The following is a 24828-nucleotide window of genomic DNA, read 5'->3' on the forward strand; positions in this document are numbered from 1 at the left end:
GGAGCGGCTGGTGGGTTCAAACTGCTGACCTTTCAGTTATCAGCCGAGCTGTTAACCACTGGGCCACCAGGACTCCTATTGCCAATCACAGCAGGGCTCAACTCTTTACCCCGGGATTAAGAGTCTAAAAAACTCCAGGACTAGGCTTGGCCTAGAGAAAGGCGGCAATGTAGGAGACAGCAAATTGATTTCGCTGAGGAAGGCCTACAAAGACAAAAACCATTATGGCCTCTCGTCTTCTTTGCCCGCAGTCCAGGCCGCGACTCTTGATTGTGGCCATCACTCGCTCTCTTCACGCGCCATACAGGCCCGCTACGCCTCCCGACTACCACCTCCCAAGCTCCCCGAGAGCCGTTCTCCCTCCCATCAGTCGTTGTTCCCGCCTCTGCGATTCAGCGCCTGCTGAGCCGACGGAGGAGTGGCGTCTCAGGGGTTCCAGCCTCTTAGGGCGGTGATCTCCAGGACCCCCCCCTACCCCCCGCGCCAGTTGCCAGGGAGCGGTTGCCATAGAGCTGAGCAGTTGTCCGCGTGCGCAGGCGGAAGTCCCGGATTGAGGCGCCGCCATTTTTGCTGCCCGAACGCGGAGCGAGAGGCTGAGAGAGTCGGAGACGCTATCCGCTTCCATCCGTCGCGCAGATCCTGCTTGAGCCACCGCCGCTATGGATGATCGGGAGGATCTGGTGTACCAGGCGAAGCTGGCCGAGCAGGCTGAGCGATACGACGGTGAGTTGGTGGGGTAACGGAGGGCTGGAATTCTCGGACCCTCTGCCGCCGCCCACAGAGGCCGGGAGGAGACAAAATGGCCGCATCGTCTCCGAGCCTGGCCCGGGGACGTGGATTCGGGAAGCAGGAAATGGTCTGTGGGCTCCTGGAGCGGTAGGAGGCTCCAGGCCCAGGAATTTGACCCCTTCGGCGTCCTCAGCTGTAGCCACTCGCGGACCAGGAGGCCGAGGCGATGGGGTGAAGGAGTTGGTTGTAAAATGGCGGCTGGGGGATGGCGAGTCTCGGGGCGGGGGAGGGGGAGGAGATCTCGGGTGCTGTCTTCGGACGAGCAATCCCCAGGGGAGCTTCTGGGACAGTCTTGGGATATAGAGAACAATTGGGTGGGGTGATGGAGGAAGAAACGCTCGCCACATGGGGGAGAGTGGAGACCGGGAGCTGCAGCGCGGGCGCTTTTCAGGGAAATATGGCGGGTGGGGGCGGGGGCTTTTCCCCGGAGGCCCAGTGTGGGGCGGCGGCTGTGGAGTCTCACAAAGGAGAACCCTTGTGAACGGAGGGCTTCCCTGGACTTCTGGTGGGGGGCAGTGTTGGATGAGGGTGAGGGGAGGGGGAAATGGGAATCACTGCAGTCCGTCTTTGGGCGGAGGCAAGCTGAGATGCTGAGATCAGATTTCCTTTCCGTTGGCAGGCACACCTTGGAGTGAGGGTTTTTTGGGCTTTACGTTATACCGTCGCCTACTTGTTCTGGAGAGGTCCAGAAAAACCACACTCATACTCCCTTTCTTCAGGCTTATCCCGGAGAGCTCGAAGTTCCTGTTATTTTCTGGGTCCAGACGCATTGAGTTCTGGTGGAGAGAACATTAAACAGGAGGCAAGGAGATCATGATTCTTAGCTTTTCCAGTGCCCGTGCCTCAGTTTACCAATTTGTAAAAATGATGGCTTCCCCGTTCACACACACCCACCATTATGACAAATGGAAAGACCTTCTGTTGAAGAACAAAATCATTTCAAATTATGTGTAGTAGCAATATTTTGGTCGACTCCCCAAGCTTGGAATGCGTGTTTTACTTTATTCAGAATCTTAACTTGATCCAGGAACTCATCTCAGGCTTGGGTCTTTGAATTAGAGGATTCCAGGAGAGTCTGTTTTCTTTTTTGCATTTAAATTAAATGGTTTTATGGACAGATTTGAACAGTTCCTCTTCTTTTTATTGCTTCTTTGCACGGCAGGATTCTTTAGTAATTTTTCAGAACTTTTTCGAATGGCCATTGTGTCTGTCTGGTTAGTCCCAAGCAGTTTCCTTTTCAACTTACTCCTCTCCCCATCCCTCCGCTTTACATACACCCACATACCACACATTGGACCTAGGTACTTGTTACCCCTACATCCATTAAATTGCACTGTAATAAAAACAAAAAAGCATTATGTGGTCTTGTGCAGATTGTTTTTAATGCTTTTTTTTTGGGGGGGGGGGTGATGGGGTGAAACATCTTTGGAATCAAATGCCTTGATACATCTCTCAATTACTTAGCCACTTTTCAAAATGTGAGGTAGTGCCCTTGCTTTCCTTAATAGCCTCTGGGCTAGTCTCCCTGTGTTATTAGAAATAAGGATTCAGGGATTTAAAAATTAGAGGGAAAAGGCTTCTAGAAGTCAAATTTAGTAAAGACATTGCACTGAATTTCTTGTAAATCTTTAAGTTGCTATTTGTATTGAACAAGATTCCTGTTGGAAGGGGGAGGGTAATAAGATGGGGAAGTACAGCTCAAGGTCAGATTTGTCTTTATTTCAGTGTTTAAAATTTAAATGATTGTAGGTATGCTTGTAATGGAAGTTTTTTTTTTTTTATTTTTTTCCCGTTATGCCCCAAATCGGTTCCCCCCCTTAATCTACCAGTGTCCTTGGGAGGAAACTTGAAATTATATTTGAATGCTTTCTGTTGTATGGGGATTTAGGCTCTGAGTAAACTTGATGTGATAACCAAAAAGGATATGGAGGAAAATTTTTTTAATTTAAACTTGTTTTTAAAACTGATTTGGAAACTCATGATGGTAGTTTCCAAACAAATCACAGTTTAATGATAATCATATCTTTTGGGGTTGAGTGCTGAGGATTTTAAAGCAATATCTTTGTTGGTTATTTATCATAGAACCCTTTTGGTAGAGCCACATTATTACATTGTTGAAATGTTAGGTTTCCCTTTCAGAGTCTAAAGGAGAAGGGCCATAGGACTTACATGCTGGGGAAGAACTTCTATAGAGAACTCCTGTGACAATTGGGAGCTTAAGAGTCATTGGAAAGGAAGAGGAGGAGGAAGATGCACCAGGAATAAGCCTCTCTCTACCTGTGTCCACAGATGCATGTTGGTGGTGGTGGTTGTAGAGTTGATTCTGACTCATGATGGACCCTGTGTGTGCAGAGTAGAACTGTGCATAGGGTTTTCAAGGCTGTGACCTTTCAGCAGCAGGTTGCTAGGCCTGTCTTCAGAGAAGCCTCTGGGTGGGTTCGAACCGCCAGCCTTTCAGCTAGTAGTTGAGTGCTCAAGCGTTTCTGCCGCCCAGGGACTCTACAGAAGCATAGGTTTTCTTTATTAAGTACAGTGAATTAACAGTTTTGTTACTGGTAACAAAAAATGATCCTGTAGTTCTGGTCACCAAACAAAATTTTCTGCCAGATGTGGGGGGTAGGAGAAGATGACAGGGCATTCGAATGATTTGTTTTTTGGGTACTTGGATATAAATGTTGGTTTTTCTACAGTCCTCGCTTTTCTCTTGGTTCCTGCATTTTGCATGCAGTGTTGAACTTAATGCCTAAACTTCTTTTTAGCCTTATTTAACTCTACCTGGGAGATTGGAATCAATTTATGTGGATTTTTTTAATGTTATTAGAGGAAGAGTTAAGCTGTATACAGGAAAAGGACAATTTTGGGTTACAGTTAGAAAATATTGAAGTTTGGGGCTAAGATTGTTCACCTTGATTAAATCCAGCATCCCATCACTTTAACAAGTTGGTAGTTTAAGGAATAGGTCCCTACGTGGTGCAATCCTGGACTACTAGCCTAAAGGCCTGGCAGTCTGCTTCTGTTAAGATTACAGCCAAGAAAATGGAATAGAGTAGTTCTGCTCTGTAACACATGGGGTCACCATGAGTCGGAATCCCCTCGATGGCAACAGGAATAGGTTTTTATCTCAGTAGTAGCCATGTTAAGCAAGTCCATCCATCTCTTAGCATTCCTGAACCAAGTGTTTTCGTATATATGAACCATGTTAAAGAAAAGTGGGGAATATAGAGTGGAAAAAAGAATGAGTATTTTTCCCACTTGGGGGAGTAGAGGGGTCAGCATAAACAACATTTGGGCTTGTGAAGGTACTTGGTGGTTTTGTTCCTTCCTCTTTTCTCTACTCCCTGTGAAGATTGGCTCCGTGGGAGAGGATAAAGTTTTGATGATCACTTTTGGTTCACTTGGATGCATGAATGCATCAGTTCAGGAATGCATCTGTTACTACGAGACTGTTAGGTGAGAGCTGTCTTTTTCAAACATCAGAGCCCAACTTCCAGCCTATTGTGGTAGTGAATGGTCAGGGCATGTTTTGAATTAACTCCTTAATACATACCTTGTTAGGAAAAAATGACTAATAGTAAATTAACTTTGGTAATGCATTTAAAAATATTAAGAGTAAATACCAAATCTTTGACTATAGGCTAGTAATTCTTAGGTTGCTATTTCAGTTAGTGAACTAGCTTTGCTGAATAAATTTTATTTTTCTCCTGCCTAACCAAGTACACAGAATTGGGTAATGACATTTTAAAAATCCCTTCTATAGGTAGCTTTTAGCCTGGGTATTAGATGCCCTTTTGTATATTCTTTAGACTTTTGCACAGTATTGTACATATTGAACGTGTTTTGTTCCTATTTTGGCTTATGAAATTTATGGAGTATAATAACTGCAATTGGAGGTATTGGGTAAATTTTTACTGCTGTAAGCATTCTTTGGCACCTTTTTCACCCGTATGTGACAGAAGTCTCAGTTTGAAGTCTCTGGTATGGGGAAGAATACTTAAGACAAGTATTAAGCTGAGCAAATTTTGGATTCAGTAAATACAAGCAAGCACACTGAAACTCGGTACAGACAAGCTGGCTTTTCATAATTGTTTTATAGCTTGGTCAAGGGAATATAAAATATATTTAAATTTCCTGACTTTAATCTGGTATAGCAAGCCAAATTTCAGCCCAGTAAATTAATGCATCTAACTTCACGAGTTTTAAATATTTAAGAAGCTGATCTGACTTAAAAGGGCAGTAAGCAGATTTTGCAGGAATCTTTTACCTTATATCTCAGAAAATGAATATGTGTGGATACAAACAGTCATGACAAGTGTAAGTATAGGTTAAAGGTTAAGTTTTAAATTTTGTATTATGTAATGCCATATTTATACAATGCTTCACAGTTCCCAGTACACTTTCACAAACATTTTAATTTCATGTAACAATATTGAGGTAGATAGTGTTGCTTTCATTTTATGGTTCAGGAAAGTAAATTTGAAAAGATAAAATAATTTCCTTGTTTTCCTCTATGATCACTTGGCTAGTTGGCTAGTAGATGGCAAAGCCAGAACTTTTCTTTCTGCTGACCTTTAAAGCAATACTGTTTCTCCTTAGCCACTCAGAAAAGACCTACGTGTGAATAAGGTGGTACTTTCTGGGGGTTATGCTAGTGTCTTTAGCATTGATTTCAAATACGTAATATGTCTCACTTTTCTAAAGAAACTTGGTTCTTTGTTTCAAAAACATAAAGCTCCAAATCAAGGAACAGTCAATGCAGTTGGAATGGAGACTTTTAGGTAGTCTCAGAATGTGTGTTCACATACAGGTCCCAAGACCTACCTTTTTTAAAAACTATGGTTTATCACAATGTCTGTACTGGAATATGGCTAATGGCATGCATTTCTATAAAGTACTTTTTTTTTTTTTTTAAACAGTCAAGTGGTTTATTAGGGAACAGGGTAAAACTTGGAGTTAGGATCAACATGCATAACTCAGGATCAGGATCAGGAAGTGTGTAGACAAAGTTTCCATTCTTCAGTACAGGGCAGCTTGTTGAGCTCTTCTTGGCTGTATAGGACTCCTCTGGGCCCCCTGGGGACAGGCTACTCTTGGCACTGCTGTCTGTCACCACTAGCTCTGAAACTGGACTCCTGGGCCTCTCACGGTCTTCAGTCTTACAGCTCTTGACCCGTGTTACAGCTGTTTTTTTTTTTAATATTTTATTGTACTTCAGGTGAAGGCTTACAGAACAAATAGTTTCTCATGAAACGGTAGCACACATGTTGTTTTATGATATTGGTTAACAACCCCACAAGATATTAACCCTTTAAATTCTCAACCTTTTTTTTTTTTTTTTGGTGAAAATACACATAGCCAAAGATAGACCGTTTCAAAAATTCCTACATACACAGTTCAGTGACATTGACTATGCTCTTCCAATTGTGCTGTTATTCTCACTTAAGATGAAGGCTTACAGAACAAAATAGTTTCTCATTTAACAGTTACTACAAATGTTGCCCTATGACAATGGTTAACAATTTCACAACACATCAACAATATCCTTACTCAACCTTGTGTTCCCTGTCACCAGCTTCCTTGTCCCCTTCTGCCTTCTGGCCCTTGTCACTGGACTCCTGTAGCTCGTTAGTCCCATTTGGTTTTACGGGGCTGTCCACTCCTAGGCTGAACAGTGAGCCTCAGAGGTAACTTCACCACTGAGCTAAAAGGGTGTCTGGGGGCCATACTCTCGAGGTTTCTTCAGTCTCCTTTAGGCCAGTAAATCTGGTCTTTTTGTTTTGTGAGTTAGAATTATGCTCTACATCCTTCTCCAGCTCTGTCCAGAACCCTCTGCTGTGATCCTGGTCAGAGCAGTCCGTGGTGGTAGTCGGGCACCATCTAGCTGTACTGGACTCAGTCCGGTGGAGGCCTTGGTAGCTGTGGACAGTTAGTCCTTTGGACTAATCTTTTCCTTGTATCCTGTTCTCTTCATTCTCCCTTGCTCCCGAAGGGATGAGACCAGTGGAATATGTTAGATGGCCGCTCACAGGCTTTTAAGACCCCAGACACTACTCACCAAGGTAGAATGTAGAGCATTGTCTATAAAGTACTTTTTTAAGGCCTTTTTTCCCTTTTTGTCTTAACGAATGTAACGGGTAAGTTAATAAGGTAGTTATAAAACTTTTAGGAGGAGACAGACTGGCAAATGGTTCTAATAGTAACCTAGGTAGCTATCAAACAATCTATTAAGGAGTAATGAGGAACAGCAGCAAAAAATAATTATTTTTACTGTTTTTGAAGTGGCCAGTTACCAGTGTAATACGGTAGTTGAATACTGACATATTTAAGTTGACAAATTGGGTTGTCTACACAACTTTTTGGTTTGAGCTCATTAAATATCCATGCTAGTCATTCTTCTAGGAATGATTTCAGAAGCTCATTTAAATTTACTAAATTGTAATAGCACCTGCCTTAATAATAATAAAAGAGTCATAATGGTAATTTATTGCCCAAATCAGGATATCATGAAAGGAAGGGGTACTGATTAGTAATTATGCTGGGACAGCAGGTACAAACTAAGATTATCCTAGGTGGCAAACTTGTTTTATGGTTGTCCTACTTAAGACCATTTTTTACTGCTAGTTTTCTCATTTAGATTTTTTGAAAGTTTCTTAAACTTTGTCCGTCCCTCTGCCACTGAGATAGATAGCTTTGATCTAAGTCCCCAGAAAATTTTCTTTTTTCTCAGATGAAGTTAGCATTTGGCAGACAGACTAAAGGCAGAGTGAAAGATTTTCCTCTCCCCAACAACAGGGAACTTGGAAAGTCAAGGATATGGTAGTTGCTGAAAATAGAGCTTGCTGGCATTCCAGCTAATAAATCTGTACTGATAGCGTCAAAGCCAGGTATGTTGGTTTTGTTATGTATGTCAGCTGTAAACTGTTCCTGTTTAAAAATGTAATACACTTGGTGTTGGCAACATTGTCCTAAATTCATGATTTTTTTCTCCTACACATTTAGAAAAAGTCTCACCTGTACCTTGTCAATGACTATTTTGTTTAGAACACTGAATCCCGTATAGTTTAGAAAACATTTGACCATGATCCTGGTTTAGCTTTTCTGAAATTCAAGCTTGAATTTGTTGCCATTCCAACGATTGATTGCAACAGCTGGGCAGATAGATCTGCCATTGGTAGGCTTAACTTATGATCAGGTCAGGATATTAGCTAAAGCATTGTGAAATGTATTAATTTTTTTCTTCATTTATATGTAAAATTTGAAGGAGACACTATGAATAAGCAGAGTTATGACAATATTTCATACTTTGGCAGATGTGTTCCAGTGGGTAGTTTTGAACAAATAGTTTAACCTCTTTGAGCTTTAGGTTCCTCATCTGTAGAATGGGGATTAATGATGACTGCTTTACCTACTAATTTACAAGGTGGTTAAGATACTGAGGGCTTTTGTAAACTGTAAAATGTAATACTTGTCAGGTAGTACTTCTCACTGTGAAAAATTCTTGCTGGATGAGGTGAAAGGTCAAATAAATGTCTTGCTGCCGATCTACTAAAGTCATATTAGGAGAAGATAAACCTACCTTTTTGAGTTATTCTTAGCAAGTGTATTCTCATGGACTTAGTCCAACTAAGTAATATTTGCATAAATATATAAATTCTCAAAATAAAATTCTTAATCTTAGCATATCTGAAAATTTGCATACCCAGAAAGTGAAAATGGTCCACATCGTTTATTCCCAAGCAGTATAACTTATACATTTGTCATGTTGAACTTGCATGCAGCTCTTTTGATATTAATTCCAGATTAACATTCAGGAGAACATAATTATCTCCCAGGCGAATACAACATGTTTTGTCTATGGGTTTTTGGATGAACGGTTCCATAGTATGAAAATGTAGAAGTGAATCGGTGTTAAAATACTTGGCAGATTAGCAATCTCAGATTACTCATGAAGAAAATTATGGTGTTACATATGACCAGTTTTGTGAAATGTGATTCCAAAGGCTTAATGTAAACTTCGGGCAGTGAATGGGCTCTGATTAATAGAAAGCTACCAGTGCTACTTAATCCCTCGTGGTTAGTCTTTTGAGGACTTCGTAGGGCCTTGGAATGGTTGTAGTGAACCACCACTGTGTTGTAGAAATGTTAAGTGCTCTATTTAAGATTTTGTGGTATTAATTGTATTTGATCATAATAGGTTAAAATGTAAATTAAATTAGGTAGTAAAAGTTTATAGTGGAATTACCATGAAATTCTCAAAATCACTGTGTATTTTTGACGGGGAAACATTGTTATGACACTAATGACTTCACTTTTATAGATTTTTCAGAAGATATTCACTCATATGAAATATTTTTTTTCTGTGCAAAATAGACTATTTTTCTACACTACTTTAAAAGTACATCTCTATAAAGAAAAACGACCAGTTGTCGTTGAGTTTGCACTCATTCTGACTCCTGGCGATCGCAAATGTGTCAGAGTAGAACTGTGCTCCATGGAGTTTTCAGTGACTGATTTGACTCTGGGTGGTGCCTTTAACATTAACTGAAAGATTGGTGGTTTTAGTCCACTCACAGGTGCTTTGCAAGAAAGGCCTACTAGTATACCTCTGAAAAATCAGCCATTGAAAACCTGTGAAGCACAGTTGTGCTCTGACACTTAGGAGATCGCCATGAGTCGGAGTGAGTGCAGACTCCATGGCAACTGGTTACATCTCTGTAGAAGTACTGAAATTTTGATGAGGGTTTCTTGGCTGTTCAAAGACTTAGGGAAAAAAAGTCAAATAAATAAATCTGAATTGATTTCTGGTCATTTATTTCCTGATGTATTCCAAAACATAATTTTATTTATTTATTTATCTATTTAAATGTCTTCTCTAATTTCACAAAAAATACAAAAAAAGAGATTTAGACTTTGATCTCTCTTTTCCCCACACTTCAGTGCTTTGGGTCATTTACCTCCCCCACCTCTTCGTTTTCATGTCTACTTCCATTGGAGCCTTACTTTTTGATTCTACTACAGCCAAACACATTTGACTGCTTGAGGGAATGTCTTCTTAAATTCTAAGAGGAGAAATCTTCTGTTTTGATGGAGTTAGAGCGCCTCCCCCCTTTAAATATTGAGACTGATGGGAGAGATCCTTTTCTGTAGGCAAAATTGTAGACTTTGAGTAAAAGATTGTTTTGTTTTGTTTTTTACCTAGCAGAAGCTAGTTTGCAAGGTTTTAAAGCTCATTAGAAGGCTAAACTGTTTTTCCTCTTTCTAGGGAATATGTGAGTTAATTTTAGGGTGAGGAGAGGCATTTCTATTTAGGCTGGTTATGGGAAGAAGAAAGTTGTACATAATCCTGTGGTGAAAAAATACACAACAAAACATAACACCAGTTTCAAGATTGTGTTTTGAAAAGCCTTAGTGTTCAAACAAAGTGTTAAAAAGAAGTTCCAAGTGCATTTGACAGATACATGTTGAGTGCCAACAGTGTATTAGGCACTGTTCTAGGCTCTTGGAATTAGTCAGTGAACAAAATAGACTAAAGATCTCTTCACTGAGCTTATAGTCTAGTGAATGTATAAATGCTTTTAGAATTACTCTTCTGTTAGTATGTGTAATTAAGAGTTAATGTGAATTAGTCAAAAGCAACAATGGTGTCTGCTGTGTGGAAGGCACTATATAGGGTCCCTATGAGTCGGAATCAGTTCTACAGCAATGGTTTGGTTTTGGTTTATATGAGGTGCTGGTCCTTGCTCCATATCAGACGCTATAGGAATCCTACATTGATTACATCTCTTCATTGACTGTTTGTGTAAATGGTACTAACAAATTGAAAACCACTAACAATAAATTATTTTCATTGATAATAAAACCCCACAACAATAATGGCATCTGTTATTTTTTTGGAGACTATGCTGGGTACTATGTTAGATGCTTATCAGTCTCACTTAATCCTCAAAACAACCCTGCAAAATTGGTACCACCCCATTTGACAGATACTGATTAAGTACTTTAGGAAAAGTGACAACAAATAGGTAACATCACTGGGATTCACCCAAGTCTGTTTTACGCCAAAGCCTGTGCTCCTTCCACTTTCATACTTGCTGCACATACTATAAACAATTCAAACCACTTGCAAAAAAATCTGTTCTTTGATTTTTTTTCTTGAGTAGATGAATTTTGTTGCATCTTAAAAATATCACCAATAGGTTTTAGAATCATCGAGCTTCGTTTCTGTAGCTAGGTAACTCTTAGATCTTACTCATCAGCCTGTTAAACTGTACCTTTTTCAGAGACATAAATGTCATCCAAAATTTTTCTGATAGCCTTATTTTTTGTGTTTGTTAGATCTTAATTTTATAATTCTTTAAAGGTTGCTCTGACCAGTCTTTAGGCTTAATTTCTCTCTGTTAAATTATTAGATAATAAAGCATTATCTTTCATGTATGAAGACAGCAGAAGAGTATTTAGGTTGAGTGTATTTTCCAGTGGAGGGCAAATAAGAGTGGAATGAGCACTGGACCAGGAATCATTAAGGTTGTGGGGGGGTGTCTTGTCTATTTAAAGTTCTACCTTGACTACTGTCCCTTTAGACATACCACTTAATCTTTCACAGCCTGTTTTCTCAGCTGTACAACCAGGGATTTCTTTTCTGAAAGCTATTATGAATTTACAGGCTGAAACATTTTGAGTATAGACTAGCAGGGTGGAGGACTATAAAACAAATCTAATTCAGCTGTGGATTGAGTCTACAACTTTTGATTCTACTCTAGCCAACTCAACTACTGGTCCATTTAATAGAGAAGCTTCCATTCTTCAGATTTGTTCATATTTCTACTTGTCCTTAATGAACTATAGGGTTGTAATATATGAAATTCCCAATTTCAATCGTTTTTGACCTACCTTTGTCCTGGGGTGGGAGCTGGAAGGTGAGGACTCACACCCATAAAAGCCCCAACACTTTTTAGGAAACACCAGAATTATTGACAGACTGTACATAAATACTTTCTCCCAGAGGTTGGTTTTGCTTTTTGTAGTTACCTAAATTGATTTTTACTTATTTTCACTTTCTAGGTCTATCTTCTGCCTTTCCTCTTCCCTCCAGGAATAGTGGATTAACATTTGCTATTTTTGCAGTTCTTTTTTTAAAAAATTATTTGCAGGTTTTTTTTAATGCAGCACTTTCAGGGTGACTGTGTTGTACAGCTCCCCCGGAACTGTACAATATAGGGACCCTCAAGTACTTTGATCATAAAATACTGTTTTGTTTTCAAACAAAATGAATGGAATTTACCCTTTTTGTCATTAGAATTGTCATAAAGAGAATGGAAAAGGCTACTACCCCTTTGTTTTCTTTCTGTAAGAGAATTGGTCTCAGTGATATACTTCACAGTTTGTAAAATGCAGTTGTAAGAAAATGTCTAGGTTTATTTGAAAATGTAATAGTAACATGCTTCTTTAACTGGTAGATTCCCATTTCATCAATGTGGAAATTTTCTTAACTGTTTTATATTTATTTAAAGAACTGTCCTCCCCCTTTGTGAGATTCTTTGTTTCTTGCTTTGAAACTGAGCTAGCCCTTATTCCTCAGTACCGTAGCTTTTTCACTTGGTCATTTAACGTGTTCAGATAGTCTTCTGTTTAATCAGGGAATAGAGAAATTAATGTAGAGCACAAGGTAAACACCACTGATATTGTAACTCCTTGATGTATGGGATGAAAGCTTTAGAAAGGGCTGGATAAGAAGGTCTAGGAACTTAGTGATACTCTTAGCAATTTGGCCCTTTACTTTTTTTTTATGTACTTTTTCAGTTACTTCAAGCATGTAGTTTGTGAGGTTGGGGAAATGGCAACAGGGGACCTTGGGTTTTACCTCTAGACCAACTGCTGTTAAATGTTTTTCCTTTTCCCAACAGTTAATAAATGTACACCATTAACTTGATCCATATGCCTTTGTTTTTCACTCTACTTCTGTAACTTTCTTCTTAAGACTTTCTTGACCTTCACCTTTTCTCATTTTAGAATGCTATTGCCAACATCTCTTTATTCATTTTGTCTTTACCGTTTACCCTTGTTTATCGCATTGCGTTAATATTGTTTCCTAATTTTCTTTCCTCTATTTAAATTTTTTAAAAAATTTTGTTATTGAGAATATACACAGCAAATCATACACCAATTCAGCAGTTTCTGCATGTACAGTTCAGTGACATTGATTATATTCTTCGAGTTGTGCAACCATTCTCACCCTCCTGTTTCGAGTTGTTCCTTCTCCGTTAACATAAACTCTGTTCCCTAAGGTTCCTATCTAATCTTTCAAGTTGCTGTTGTCAGTTTGATCCCATATAGATCTTAAAAGAGCGTAATGCTAAAGGCAGACCTTTTTTGCTAGTTAAGCTAAACTGTTTGGTTTTAAGAAGATTTCTGGGGATATTTTTGGTTTAAGAATTATCTCAGCAGTAGTTTCAGGGGTTCATCCATTCTCCAAGGCTCCAGGAAGTCTGGATTCCATGAGAATTTGAAATTCTGTTCTGCGTTTCCCCTCCTATGATGAAGATTCTTCTGTGGAAACTTGGATCAAAATGTTCAGTAATGGTAGCCGGGCACCATCCAGTTCTTCTGGCCTCACTGCAAAGGAGGCAGTTGCTCATAGAGGCAGTTAGCCACACATTCCATATCTTTCTCCTTTTCCTGACTCTCCTTCCTCTGTTGCATCAGGCAAATAGAGAGAGACCAGTTGTTGTGCCTTGGATGGCTGCTTGCAAGCTTTTAAGACCCCAGACACTATGCGTCCAGCTAGGAGGTAGAACCAGAAGCACTAAACATGTTGTTAGGCCGGTTAACTGGGATGTCCCATGCAACTGTGACCCTTAATCTCCAAACCAAGGAACCAAATCCCATAAGGTGTTTTCCTTCCTTCTGTTTTTAAAGCCTAAAATAATTTTGGGACATTAATAGTATTGTCTTCAGCAGTATATTTTTAGTCCTGCGTGACTCTGAAGATAATTAGGAGACTATTTGGTTTACACCTATTTTAAGAGGTCTTCAGGTCAAGTCTGGATATATTAGCAAGTAGATTTACCTCACTACTCAAAAAGATGTGATTTAAAATATTAAAATTTCTTTATTTTAGATATTTATATATGTTAAAATATGTCTCTGTTATTCTTACGTGACATCATCCAGGTTTTTTAAATTTAAAAAATAAACCTGAAACTGATTCACCAATAGATATTTGTGAAATAGAGATGAATTCTTTGTGTGTATAGAGATTTATATTTACCTTTTATTAGGAGCATAGTCATTACCAAGAAGAGTAGCTAGTTAAATTGCATTAAAATCAGTTTGGGCAACTTGGATATTTTCTGGCTGACGTATCTATTTGATATATTTCCTGTAATTTTTTAAGATACAGAAGTATTTATATATTCATGGAAAACTTGGGAGGGGGGGAGGATCTGGGAAGAAAAGTACTCATATTACCCAGTGTTTTCTGGGCACAAGTTTTTATATGATTTCATTGTGTGTGTGTATGTGTACATCTGACTTTACTTAATTTTTAAAGTGGACCTTTTTATTGCATCATGAACTGTAAATATTTTTACTGGCTATATAATATATCCAATAATAAGCTGTTTTGAGTTTTTGGCTAGTATAGTAACACTGCAATGAATTTATATGCACACGTATCATTTTTCTATAATTTAAGTTACTTGCTTAGGAGAGATTCTAACACATGGGGTTCTCTGGTCAAAATGAATGAACATTAAGCTTTTGACGTGTCATCCAACTTTTCTGAAAGGATTTTTATCAGTTTATGCTACCCACAATTCATGAGTGTACAGGGGGTAATTTTTTTAAAGTACAAAAACATGTGTATCTTAAGATTTAAAACTTTAGTTAAAAGTGAAATGTAATTTTTCCCACTTTTGTTTTGATTTTTTTATTACAAAAGCTAAAATTAAATGTGAGAAAGTAAAAAAGTACAGCCATATCAAGTAAAAAGTTACTCATTCCTGCAGAAGTAACTATTGTTAACAGTATTTTTCCAGAACCACTATTTTTGTGCAAGTGCACAAAAACATTCCTTATTTATTGACTCTAACATGCCATCAATGAAAGATGCATCATTATTTTATATAACACTGTTAAAGAAAAGTGCCAGCAATTGTACCATGACACACCCTTGGCAGTTAAAATGTGAAAAAAAAAAAAAAAAGAATTCTTAGAATAGATGCTATACACATGTACAATTTATTCTTTCATGGAAGTAACATTGTTATTCTGCAACTTGCCGTTTGCTCTCAACAAAATATTGTGAATATTTAAAAAACACTCAAAAGACAAAAATCGGACCATTTTAGCTAGACTAATATGAAAACTAAAAAAGTCTGATTTGTTCACCTAGATTGGTGTACCTTTAAAGAAGAAAAACTTCCCAGGAGATTTTAATGTGTAGCCAGGGTTGAGAACCACTAGAATAGATCAGTGTTTGTTACTGAATTAGAGTCACCTAGGGGAATGAGGGCACTGTGCGCTGTAGTTGCCAGGGAAAACTTCAGTAGAAGATGGAAAAGATTTGGATGGTGGAGGGGGAGGTTCTTTTAGACATACCTTCAAAGGCACAGATAGAGAATTAAAGCACATGATGCCTAAGGATGGAAAATCTGGGTTAGAAAGAAAAACTGGAGCCAGAATAAAGAGAGGCCTTATTAGAGACTTAGGTTCCAGCCTTTGTGATCTTTATTTGGCTTATTACTGCATTAGGCACATTATTAACGCTCCTGAGTGCTTACATCCTCATGGATTCCTGGTTTTTGTTTTTGTTTTTTTAAACCTTGGAAGAGAGGCAAGCAAAGAAAAGGAGTTTTAACATACTGAATTGCTGTTATGTGCCAGGCAGTTTACTGTGGAACCTCATTTTAATTCTTAAAGCCCAGTGAGAGGTGGGTATCATTTTTTTCCTATGTTATTGGTGAGGAAACAAGCTCAGAGAAGTTAAGTGACATAGTTGAGGTCAAATAGCATGCAAATAAATAAGCAGGAATGAAAACCTTGTCTGAAGCTTTCTGGCTCTTCAGGTGGTGGTTTCACTACCATGCTGTTTCCCAAAGTGTGATGTGTGTCATTCAGTCCACCTAATATAAGTACAAGTGGTAAGTAGATAGGACAAAAGTAGTGAAGATGTTACTGGAATAGAACAGGACCTCTTCAAAGAGGCTTTACAGGTCTTCCATTATATCTCTTACACCATCCTGTTAGTCAACACAAATTGTATGTCAGTTTATTACTTTATCCACTCTAAGCCATTTTAACCTTTGCTTAAAGAAAAACAAACCCCAGGCATGGTTCCTGTCTTGCCAAACTGTTTACCTTAAATTATTCCTTCCTTTATAATAACTCTTCTTAAGATACTCTAGGATTGATCTTATCATATTTTGGTAGTTTTAATTATGCACAGCTATTCTGCTAGTAATTACTACCGTAGCATTTTATCCCTCTAGGAAAAATACAAGTGATGTAAGATTTCTCAAGTTACAAACCTCAGGTATTCATTGCATTCTTAGATCTTTTCCACATTATTTGCTATTAGAATTAAAGTAGTTAAGAATTTTGTTCATAGATTGAATTACAGTTTTGAGTAATGTAATATCTAAGCTGTGTCTTGGTGTCCCAAAGAACTCTTAAGTGATTTGGAAGCACACTCACAGTGCAAATAGTAAACCCGATCAAAGTTGTGATGTTAAAGTGATGACATACTTTAATCTCACAACTTGGAGCAGAAGTAAGCAGCTGAATTACTTAACTATGATAAAACTAAAATAGTCACATTTAGCAGGGATTTAATGTGTAAACTACCAATATAGGTCAGTTTAGCAATCGATTGTTTGTAGCTAGCTTAACCTGATGGGCTCGTTAGAGTACAGCTCTATGAAAAATCAAATGTTCCATAGGGATCGTACTTGAATTCCTTATAATTGATACTACCTGCCCTTAAAATTCTTCAAGTCAAACTTCTTTTCTATACATTGTGGTACAGAACTGATGGTTCCAATAGATTATTTGTCATTGTGATAGAGGTGTATGGTACTTGAGAAAAAATTTGTCTCCTATCTGTATATTCCTAAATGTTGAGAACAGAGTAGTCATCTTCACTACCACGCTTTTGGATCTTCTGGAAATCCATAAAGAAGAACATTGATTATCATTGAATTATCTCGGAATTGACTGTATTTAATGCTTGTCAAAATGTAGCCTAGCTGATGAAATTATTTCATTAATTCCTTGGAGATTGTCTAAGCTTTATCAGAAAGCAGCACAGCACCTGGGTACTTTCTACAGAACTGTCCTCACTGATTTGATGAGATCAGTGCTTCTCTTTTGTAAATCTAGTTAAACTTTTTCTGGGACTATTCCTTTTTACATAAAGGTCCACATAGTAAATTCCTCTTAGGATTTAGTACTTTGAAAATTTTTTTTCCCAGTAAACTTGCATAATTCTTTTTTGGAAGATACAGTGAAGCAATTTAACTCAGAATATTTTAGTTATTGTTTTAATTGCCATTAAACATAGCCAAAATTTGTATTCTGCTTTAATTGCTGATACTTTGTATATCTGTCCTTTTAAATGATGCCTGATTTGACACCTTTTTTTGAAAGGGTGGTTTAATCAGCTTTTAGTTAGGTGATAGGGTCATGTGACTAGTTTTGGCCAATGAAATGTGAACACAAAGTACATATGTAACCGTGCAGAGGCAGTGAAAAGCCCTTTCCTGATTCTTCTTTCTCTCCCTTGCTTCTTTGACCAGGGAAGCCTCAAGTACCAGTTGGCACAGCTACAAAATTGTGGACCTGCACTTAGCCATGTGAGCGAGAAATAAATCTTCGTTGTGTCAAGCTACTGATACTTTGGGAGTAATTTGTTCCCAAGCACACTTAGCCTATCCTTCGGAATACAGAATTATCAATTGCAGTACAGAGCTATTGATTCTTTAGAAAAGGTTTAAAACAACATTTTTCTCTTTTGTCATTTCAATTTTTGAGATGCTAAATAGGATACATGTGTCTTCTCTGCCTTCTAAAATCTTAGAGGAGGCAGAACTATTTTAAAATTATGTGCCAGTTTTTCTGAAGATGAATAAAACCATCCTTTCTAGCTGATATATTAAATATGTGAATCCCATATGAAGAAGGACATTTCGAATTCATGGCATGCCTTAGCATATGAATGAACCATGAAAAGGCATATCCTTAACACTCCTTCCCTCCATTCTTCCTGTAATGTGTGGATTAATTCTCTGGTGGTTTTCTTTTCATCCTGTAATTTTTAAATCACATCTCTCCAGAACTGAGTGTTGAGATTTTAAGGGAAGACATTCCATCACATAAAGTTCTCTGGCTAGCCTGAGCCCTTCTTTTAGATGTTTTAGTTTTTCCTTTGGTCCTCAATCTAGCTATTCTTTTCATAATTCTGTTGCTGGCATAGGTCTGAGTTCCTCTTTTATTCTTTTGGGAATCCGCCTAACTCAGACATCAGGCTTGTTTTTTGCTGCTGTATATCCCAGAAAACACAAATGTTTTTTCCACGTACAGTACAAGAGCCATTCCTTTTCATACACTTATCCCAGCACTAAGTGTTAACAGTCTCTTTAATTATCATAAGATGGGAAGATTACTAAAATTTAGACTATTGGCACCCTCCTCCTTCCTTACTTCACCTTTCCTTATCAAAGGATAAAATCCTTTTTTTTTTTTTCAAACAGCAACTGGGAAAATACTTCAAGGTATTTGTTCTCTTCCTCTTGCTGTTCTCTAGTGCAGAATGGTTTTTCGTGGTGGTGAATCTCTTACTGTATTTATCCTTATTTTCAGGTTTTTAGTTATTTTGTGATGTGTCTGGAGTAATAATCATCATGAGGTAAAAGAAAACTCAGTGTGAGGGAATGATGATGACGTTTTATTGAAAAGTGCAGGTCTTACACTGCTGCCTCTATCTAGCAATGGATCTACTTCCTCATTTGAAGAATCGCTCTTACTTAATAAACCAAAAAACCTGTTGCATAGAGTCAGTTACAATTTGTGGCGACCCCATGTGGTACAGAGTAGAACTGAGGTCCATAGAGTTTCTTGACTGTAATCTTTATGGAAGCAGATTGCCAGGGCTTTCTGGTGCGATAGGTGGTTTTGAGCCACCAACGTTTCAGTTAGTACCTGAGAGCAAACTGTTTGCACCACCCAGGACCATCTTATTTAATAGAGATAAGCTGTTAGTTGATCTCAGGCTAGTTGTATGCATTTAAAATATATTCTGATAGATTTCAAATAACAATTGTAAACAGCCAGGCTTGATAACTAGTAAGTGGTCTAGGGAGAAAATTCAGTTACAGAGGTATTCTCTCTCTTCCTTTTTACCTGACTTTTCCCGTGATAGTTCTGAGTCATCCCTAAGATAACTTTTGACATGCAGTGATTTGGGAAGCTTGCCTTCATGCAACCCAGAAATAAATTTATTATCTTAGCTCTTCTCTCATTATGCATCTTTGAAAGAGTTCCTTTTCGATATTCCCTCCCCAGTCATCTGAAGATTTCACTGTCACCATCATGTCTGTGGTATGGGTAACTTTTCCTTCACTGAGAAGGAGAGACTACAGAGTTTGAGGCAGAACTGCTTAGATCAGCTTAGTCATTTAAATAGATCCTAAAGGAAAGAGCTAGGTTTTTTCCTTAGCTGTCGGGTTCTAAACGAGTCATAGTGACTCTCGAATGGGAATAAAATCTGGTCATTTTGTAAAGTAGCATTTTTCTGTCCTTTATTTTAGATTGCTTTGATGAACATATCCCCCTTTTTTTCTTAACTTATCAGCCACTTCTTCATACAAAAGACAAGTTATTACTATACATTCTGGCTTCCTTTTTGTGATAACCCACAGCAGACAAATCAGTAAGCCTTGTAGACTATAGTATACTAGATTCTCAGAATATCCCCACATGACTCTCATATTAGGAAATATTGTTGGTTCTGCTTTAGTCATTTTGTGTACATGATTCAAGATCAGATCACATATTAAATGCTTTATGCTGTAAGGTCCTATAGATGCCACAGAGTCCTGGTGGTGCGGTGGATAAGAGCTCAGCTGCTAACCAAAAGGTCAGCAGTTCAAGCCCACTAGCTGCTCCTTGGAAACCCTGTGGGGCAGTTCTTCTCTGTCCTGTAGGGTCATTAGGAGTCAGAATTGACTCGATGGTGATTTTTTTTTTTTTTTTTGTATAGATGTCATAAGGAGTCCTTGTGGTGCAGTGGTTAAGCGCTCAGCTGCTAACCAAAAGTTCGGCGGTTTGAGCCCACCAGCTTCTCTGCAGGAGAGAGATGGGTCAGTCTGCTTCCATAAAGATTATAGCCTTGGAAACCCTATGGGGCAGTTTTACTCTGCCCTGTAGGGTTGCTGTGAGTCAGAATTGACTAGACTACAGTGGGTATAGATGTCAGAAGGAGCCCTGGTGGTGCAAACGGTTAAGCGCTTGGCTGTGCTAACCAAAAGGTTGGCGGTTCGAACCCACCCAGTGTCTCCCTGGGAGAAAAGACCTGATGTACTGCTTCTGTAAAGAATATAGCCTAGAGGGATGGGAGGGGTGGGAGGGGGAGACAGTAAATAGACAATAGATAAGTGGTAACTTTGAAGAAAATGTTCTACGTTCTGCCTTGGTGAGTAGCATCTGGGGTCTTAAAAGCCTGTGAGCAGCCATCTAAGATACTCCACTGGTCTCACCCCTTTGAGAGCATGAGAGAATGAAGAAAACAAGATACAAGGGAAAGATTAGTCCAAAGGACTAATGGACCACAAGTACCATCGCTTTCACCAGACTGAGTCCAGTATAACTAGATGGTGCCCAGCTACCACCACTGACTGCTCTGACAGGGGTTACAACAGAGGGTCCCGGACAGAGCTGGAGAAAAATGTAGAACAAAATTCTGACTCACAAAAAAACCAGAGTTACTGGCCTGACAGAGACTGGAGAAACCCCAAGAATATGGCCCCCGGACACCCTTTCAGCTCATTAATGATGTCACTCCCGAGGTTCACCCTTTAGCCAAAGATTAGACAGCCCCATAAAACAAAACGAGACTAATGGGGCACAGCAGCCCAGGAACAAGGACTAGAAGGCAGAAGGGATAGGAAAGCTGGTAATAGGGAACCCAAGGTTGAGAAGGGAGAGCGTTGACATGTCGTGGGGTTGTTAACCAGTGTCATAAAACAGTAGATGTACTAACTGTTAATGAGAAACTGTTGGTTCTGTAAACCTCCGTCTGAAGTACAATTAAAAAAAAAAAAAAAAGTTACAGCCTAGAAAACCCTGTGGCACAGTTCTACTCTGTCACATGGGGTCGCTGTGAGTCAGAATTGACTCGGTAGTACACAACAACAAAGATGCCATAATCTTGATTAGAAATATCATTGACAGTATAGGCACTTTGCTAAAGTTTGATAACAGAGAACACCTATACTCAATTTCCCTTTAATTCTATATGGGATGAACAAACCTCGGTCTTTCAGCATGATTCTTGGGGTTTCAGAGACTTCTTTAGGACATACATTTTCCACTGAATAAAATGAGCTGCAGAAACAGGATCTGCTGAAACTATTCAGAAGGACTACAGAATCTGGCTCTGTCTAGAGGGGATCCTTAAGTTTTCATTTACCTAGGACATACTCATTCAAGCCCATCAAAATATATTTCTCAATCTTTCTTTAAAATAGTTTGTCCTGGTGTCTTCATTCTTTCATCAGGTATCTGTGTGCGTTCTGTGACATCAGGTGCTGTGCTCTTACAGGAATATCAAGATGAAGGCACAGCTCATGCCCTTTTAGGAAGATAATACTTGATGAGACAAATACTGATCCTTAGTACAGAGAAAAGTGAATATGGATTGGAAAGCACAAGAAAGCTTCACAGACAGAGAGGCATTTACCAGAATCTTGAATGACAGAACTTTTTTAAGGCAGTGTCTGAAGCACGGCACATTCTTTTTCTTCCTTGGGGTAATTACCTTCAGTGTTCTTGAGCTAGAGAATTTTTTGTTTCTCTGAGCACTCTAGCTGAGAAGTCAGTCTAGTGTGGTGGTTAAGAGCACAGGCTCTTACCATGATAAAGGGCATTTATGAAAAACCCATAGTGAACATCTTATTCAGTAATGGAAGTCTGAAAGCTTTCCCCCTGAGATGAAGAACTTGACAAAATGCTTTCACCACTACTATTCAACATTGTGCTGGAAGTCCTAGGCAGAGCAATTAGGCAAGAAAAAGAAAAGGCATTGAAAGTGGAGAGGATAAACTACAACCATCTTTATTTGCAGATGACATTCTAAGAAAATCCCAAAAAAGCCACCAAAACAGAACTACGAGAGCTAAGGAATCCAGCAAAGTTTTTTGCAGGGTACAAAGTCAGTATACAGAAACCAGTTATGAGTCTGTACACCAACAAATGAAAAATCCACAAAGGAAATTAAGAAAATAATTCAATTTGCTATCGCATCCAGAATAAAATACCTAGGAATAAATTTAACTAAGGAAGTAAAGGACTCGTACACTGAAAACTGCGAAACATTGCTGAGAGAAATTTGAATGCTGGTGAGAATGCAGAGAAACTGGATTGCTCATACACTACTGTTGGGAATGTAAAACGGTGCTGGCACTCTGGAGAACAGCCTTGGCAGTTAAAAAAACTAAACATGCATGTACCGTACGACCCAGCAATTGCACTTCTGGTCATTTATCGCAGAGAAATGAAAACTTGGTTCTCACAGAAACCTGTACATGGATGTTTATAGCATCTTTATTTGTAGTAGCCCCAAACTGAAACTTCTCAGAAGTCTTTCAGCAGGTGAATGGTTAAAGAAACCATTCACACATGGAAACCCACTCAGCAATAAAAAGGAATGAACTGTTGATACATGCAACAACCTAGATGAATCTCCAGAGAATTATGCTGAGTGAAAAAAGCCAATTTCAAAAGATTATATACTGTATGATTCTGTTTATAACCATTCCTGAAATGACAAAATTAAAGAAACAACAGATTAGTGGTTGCCCAGGGTTCAGCCAGGGGGGTGGAAGTGGGAGGGAACTGGGTATGGCTATGGAAGGACAGCGTGAGGAATCCTTGTGGTGATGGAAATGTTCTGTACCTTGACCATGTCAATATCAATATCCTGGTTGTGGTATTATACTTAAGTTTTGCAAGGTGTTATCACTGTAGTGGAAGAAAGGCTTGGCGATCTATTTCCAAAAATCAGCCAGCGAAAACGCTAAAGATCACTACTGTTAGACCATTATGCATGGAGTTGCCATGGGCCGGAGCAAACTCAGGGGCAACTAGTAACAGCAGCAGCATCATTGGGGTAAACTGGGTAACGGGTGCATGAGATCTCTCTTTAGTATTTCCTACAACTATGTGAATCTACAGTTCTCTCAAAAAGCTCACTTAAGGGAAAACAAAAAGCTCCGGCTCTGAAGTTAGGTTGTCTGGGTTTGAAATCTGAGTTTCACCACTTATTCGCTGTGTTACTCTTTGCTTTAGTTTTCTGTCTTTAAAATCAGAATTACAAGTTGTAACAAGTGGCAAATATTTTTTCTGTGATGGGAGAAATTATGGGTATGATCCTGTATGTGTTGGTGGGAGGGGAGGTACATTAATCTTGTCAGCTAGTACAGAGCCTCTTCCTTTTTTCCAGGACTAATTGTGAGCAGTTTGCTTCCATCCTGATTCTGGATCTCATTAGGAACCGCAGAATTGGGCCTTGTGGTAACCTGTAGTCAGACTGATAGGTGGAGACATTCCCCCTCTTGGATTTTGTACTCTGTAAGAATAAAAGTCTGTTGAAACTCAGAGCCTTGTTTTACCAGCTGGTAAGGGCAGTCTTGGGAGACTCAAGATTACTGGTATGTTGATGTAGAGATGTTAGGGGCATGGGGAGTATTGGCACTCTACTAGGCATTGGCAGTAAGGTTTTTGGAGATAATGTTCTGGGGGAAGGGTTAACCTGTAGATGGAAAAAGATGTTTTAATAGGAAATAAACCACACACACACACACCCCTCTTACTGGCATCGTTTACTTTGGTCAAGCTATGCTCATTACACCCATATCTGTGCTGCTTTTCCTATCACCAGAAATATTCCCCCTCCCCCCCCACCCCTGGTAACCACCAGTGAGCATTGGTCTCTGTATATGTATCTGTTCTCTTAAAAGTGGAATTATACAATGTTTGTCCTTATGTGATTGACTTTATTTCCCTTAGCATTGTGTCCTCCAGGTCCATCCACGTTATAATTCATTTTGCAGACTCCATTGTTCTTTATGGTAGAAATAAACTACATTTTAATGTATAAAGTTTATGTCTCTTATATGGTCATTGAAACCAGTTATTTTGCATCTGTTCTTACAGACGCAAACAAAGGGATCTCCATACAGATGAATTCAAATAAATGTTCAAATCCAAGGTAATGTGATTAAATTAAAGCACAGTTAGTGTCAGATTTCCTGGGTTGGAATCCACTGACTGATGTTGAGCAAGTTTCTTAATCTTCACATACTTTAGTTTCCCCATATAAAATGGGAGTAATACTGGTACCTACTTCAAAGGTCTGTTGGGAAGATTAAATGTATTAATAATACATGCAGAGTATTTGAAACATGCTTGGCATGGGTGTTTTATTTGTGAATGAGTTTGTTGAGTGAATGTGTAAAAAAACCAAGAACTAAAGCTAAATTAAAGTCAGTGAAAAACATTTGACTCTCATTCTGTCTGGCAGGATAGTTGAGTTACCGATGGAGGTGTCCCAGAGCCAAGTTGGTTGAGTGTAATGACTGTCTAATTATCACACAATGAAAGGAAAATGACCTGGAACCAAGAGTGGCTGCTGTGTTTGATCATTAAGATTCCTTTGACTTTTGGAGAATGAATAACAAAGACACAAGGAAAGTATTAGCCCAAGAAACAGAAAGGGCCACATAAACCAGAGATTGCATCATCTTGAGACCAGAAGACTAGTTGGTGCTC

At 38.9% G+C, this 24828-nt stretch overlaps 1 protein-coding gene across 1 annotated transcript in view; it reads left to right on the forward strand.

Annotated features, from left to right (window-relative positions):
- Nucleotides 1-512: 512 nt before the first annotated feature.
- YWHAE (tyrosine 3-monooxygenase/tryptophan 5-monooxygenase activation protein epsilon) overlaps nucleotides 513-24828 on the forward strand; it is a 42881-nt gene continuing 18565 nt past the window's right edge. The window contains exon 1 of the mRNA XM_004376166.2: nucleotides 513-723. Coding sequence (XP_004376223.1) covers nucleotides 660-723 — 64 coding nt within the window. The 5' untranslated portion in view covers nucleotides 513-659. The remainder of the gene's footprint in view (nucleotides 724-24828) is intronic.

Source organism: Trichechus manatus, unplaced genomic scaffold (genome assembly GCF_000243295.1).
Source record: "Trichechus manatus latirostris isolate Lorelei unplaced genomic scaffold, TriManLat1.0 scaffold00040, whole genome shotgun sequence".
Lineage (NCBI taxonomy): Eukaryota > Metazoa > Chordata > Mammalia > Sirenia > Trichechidae > Trichechus > Trichechus manatus.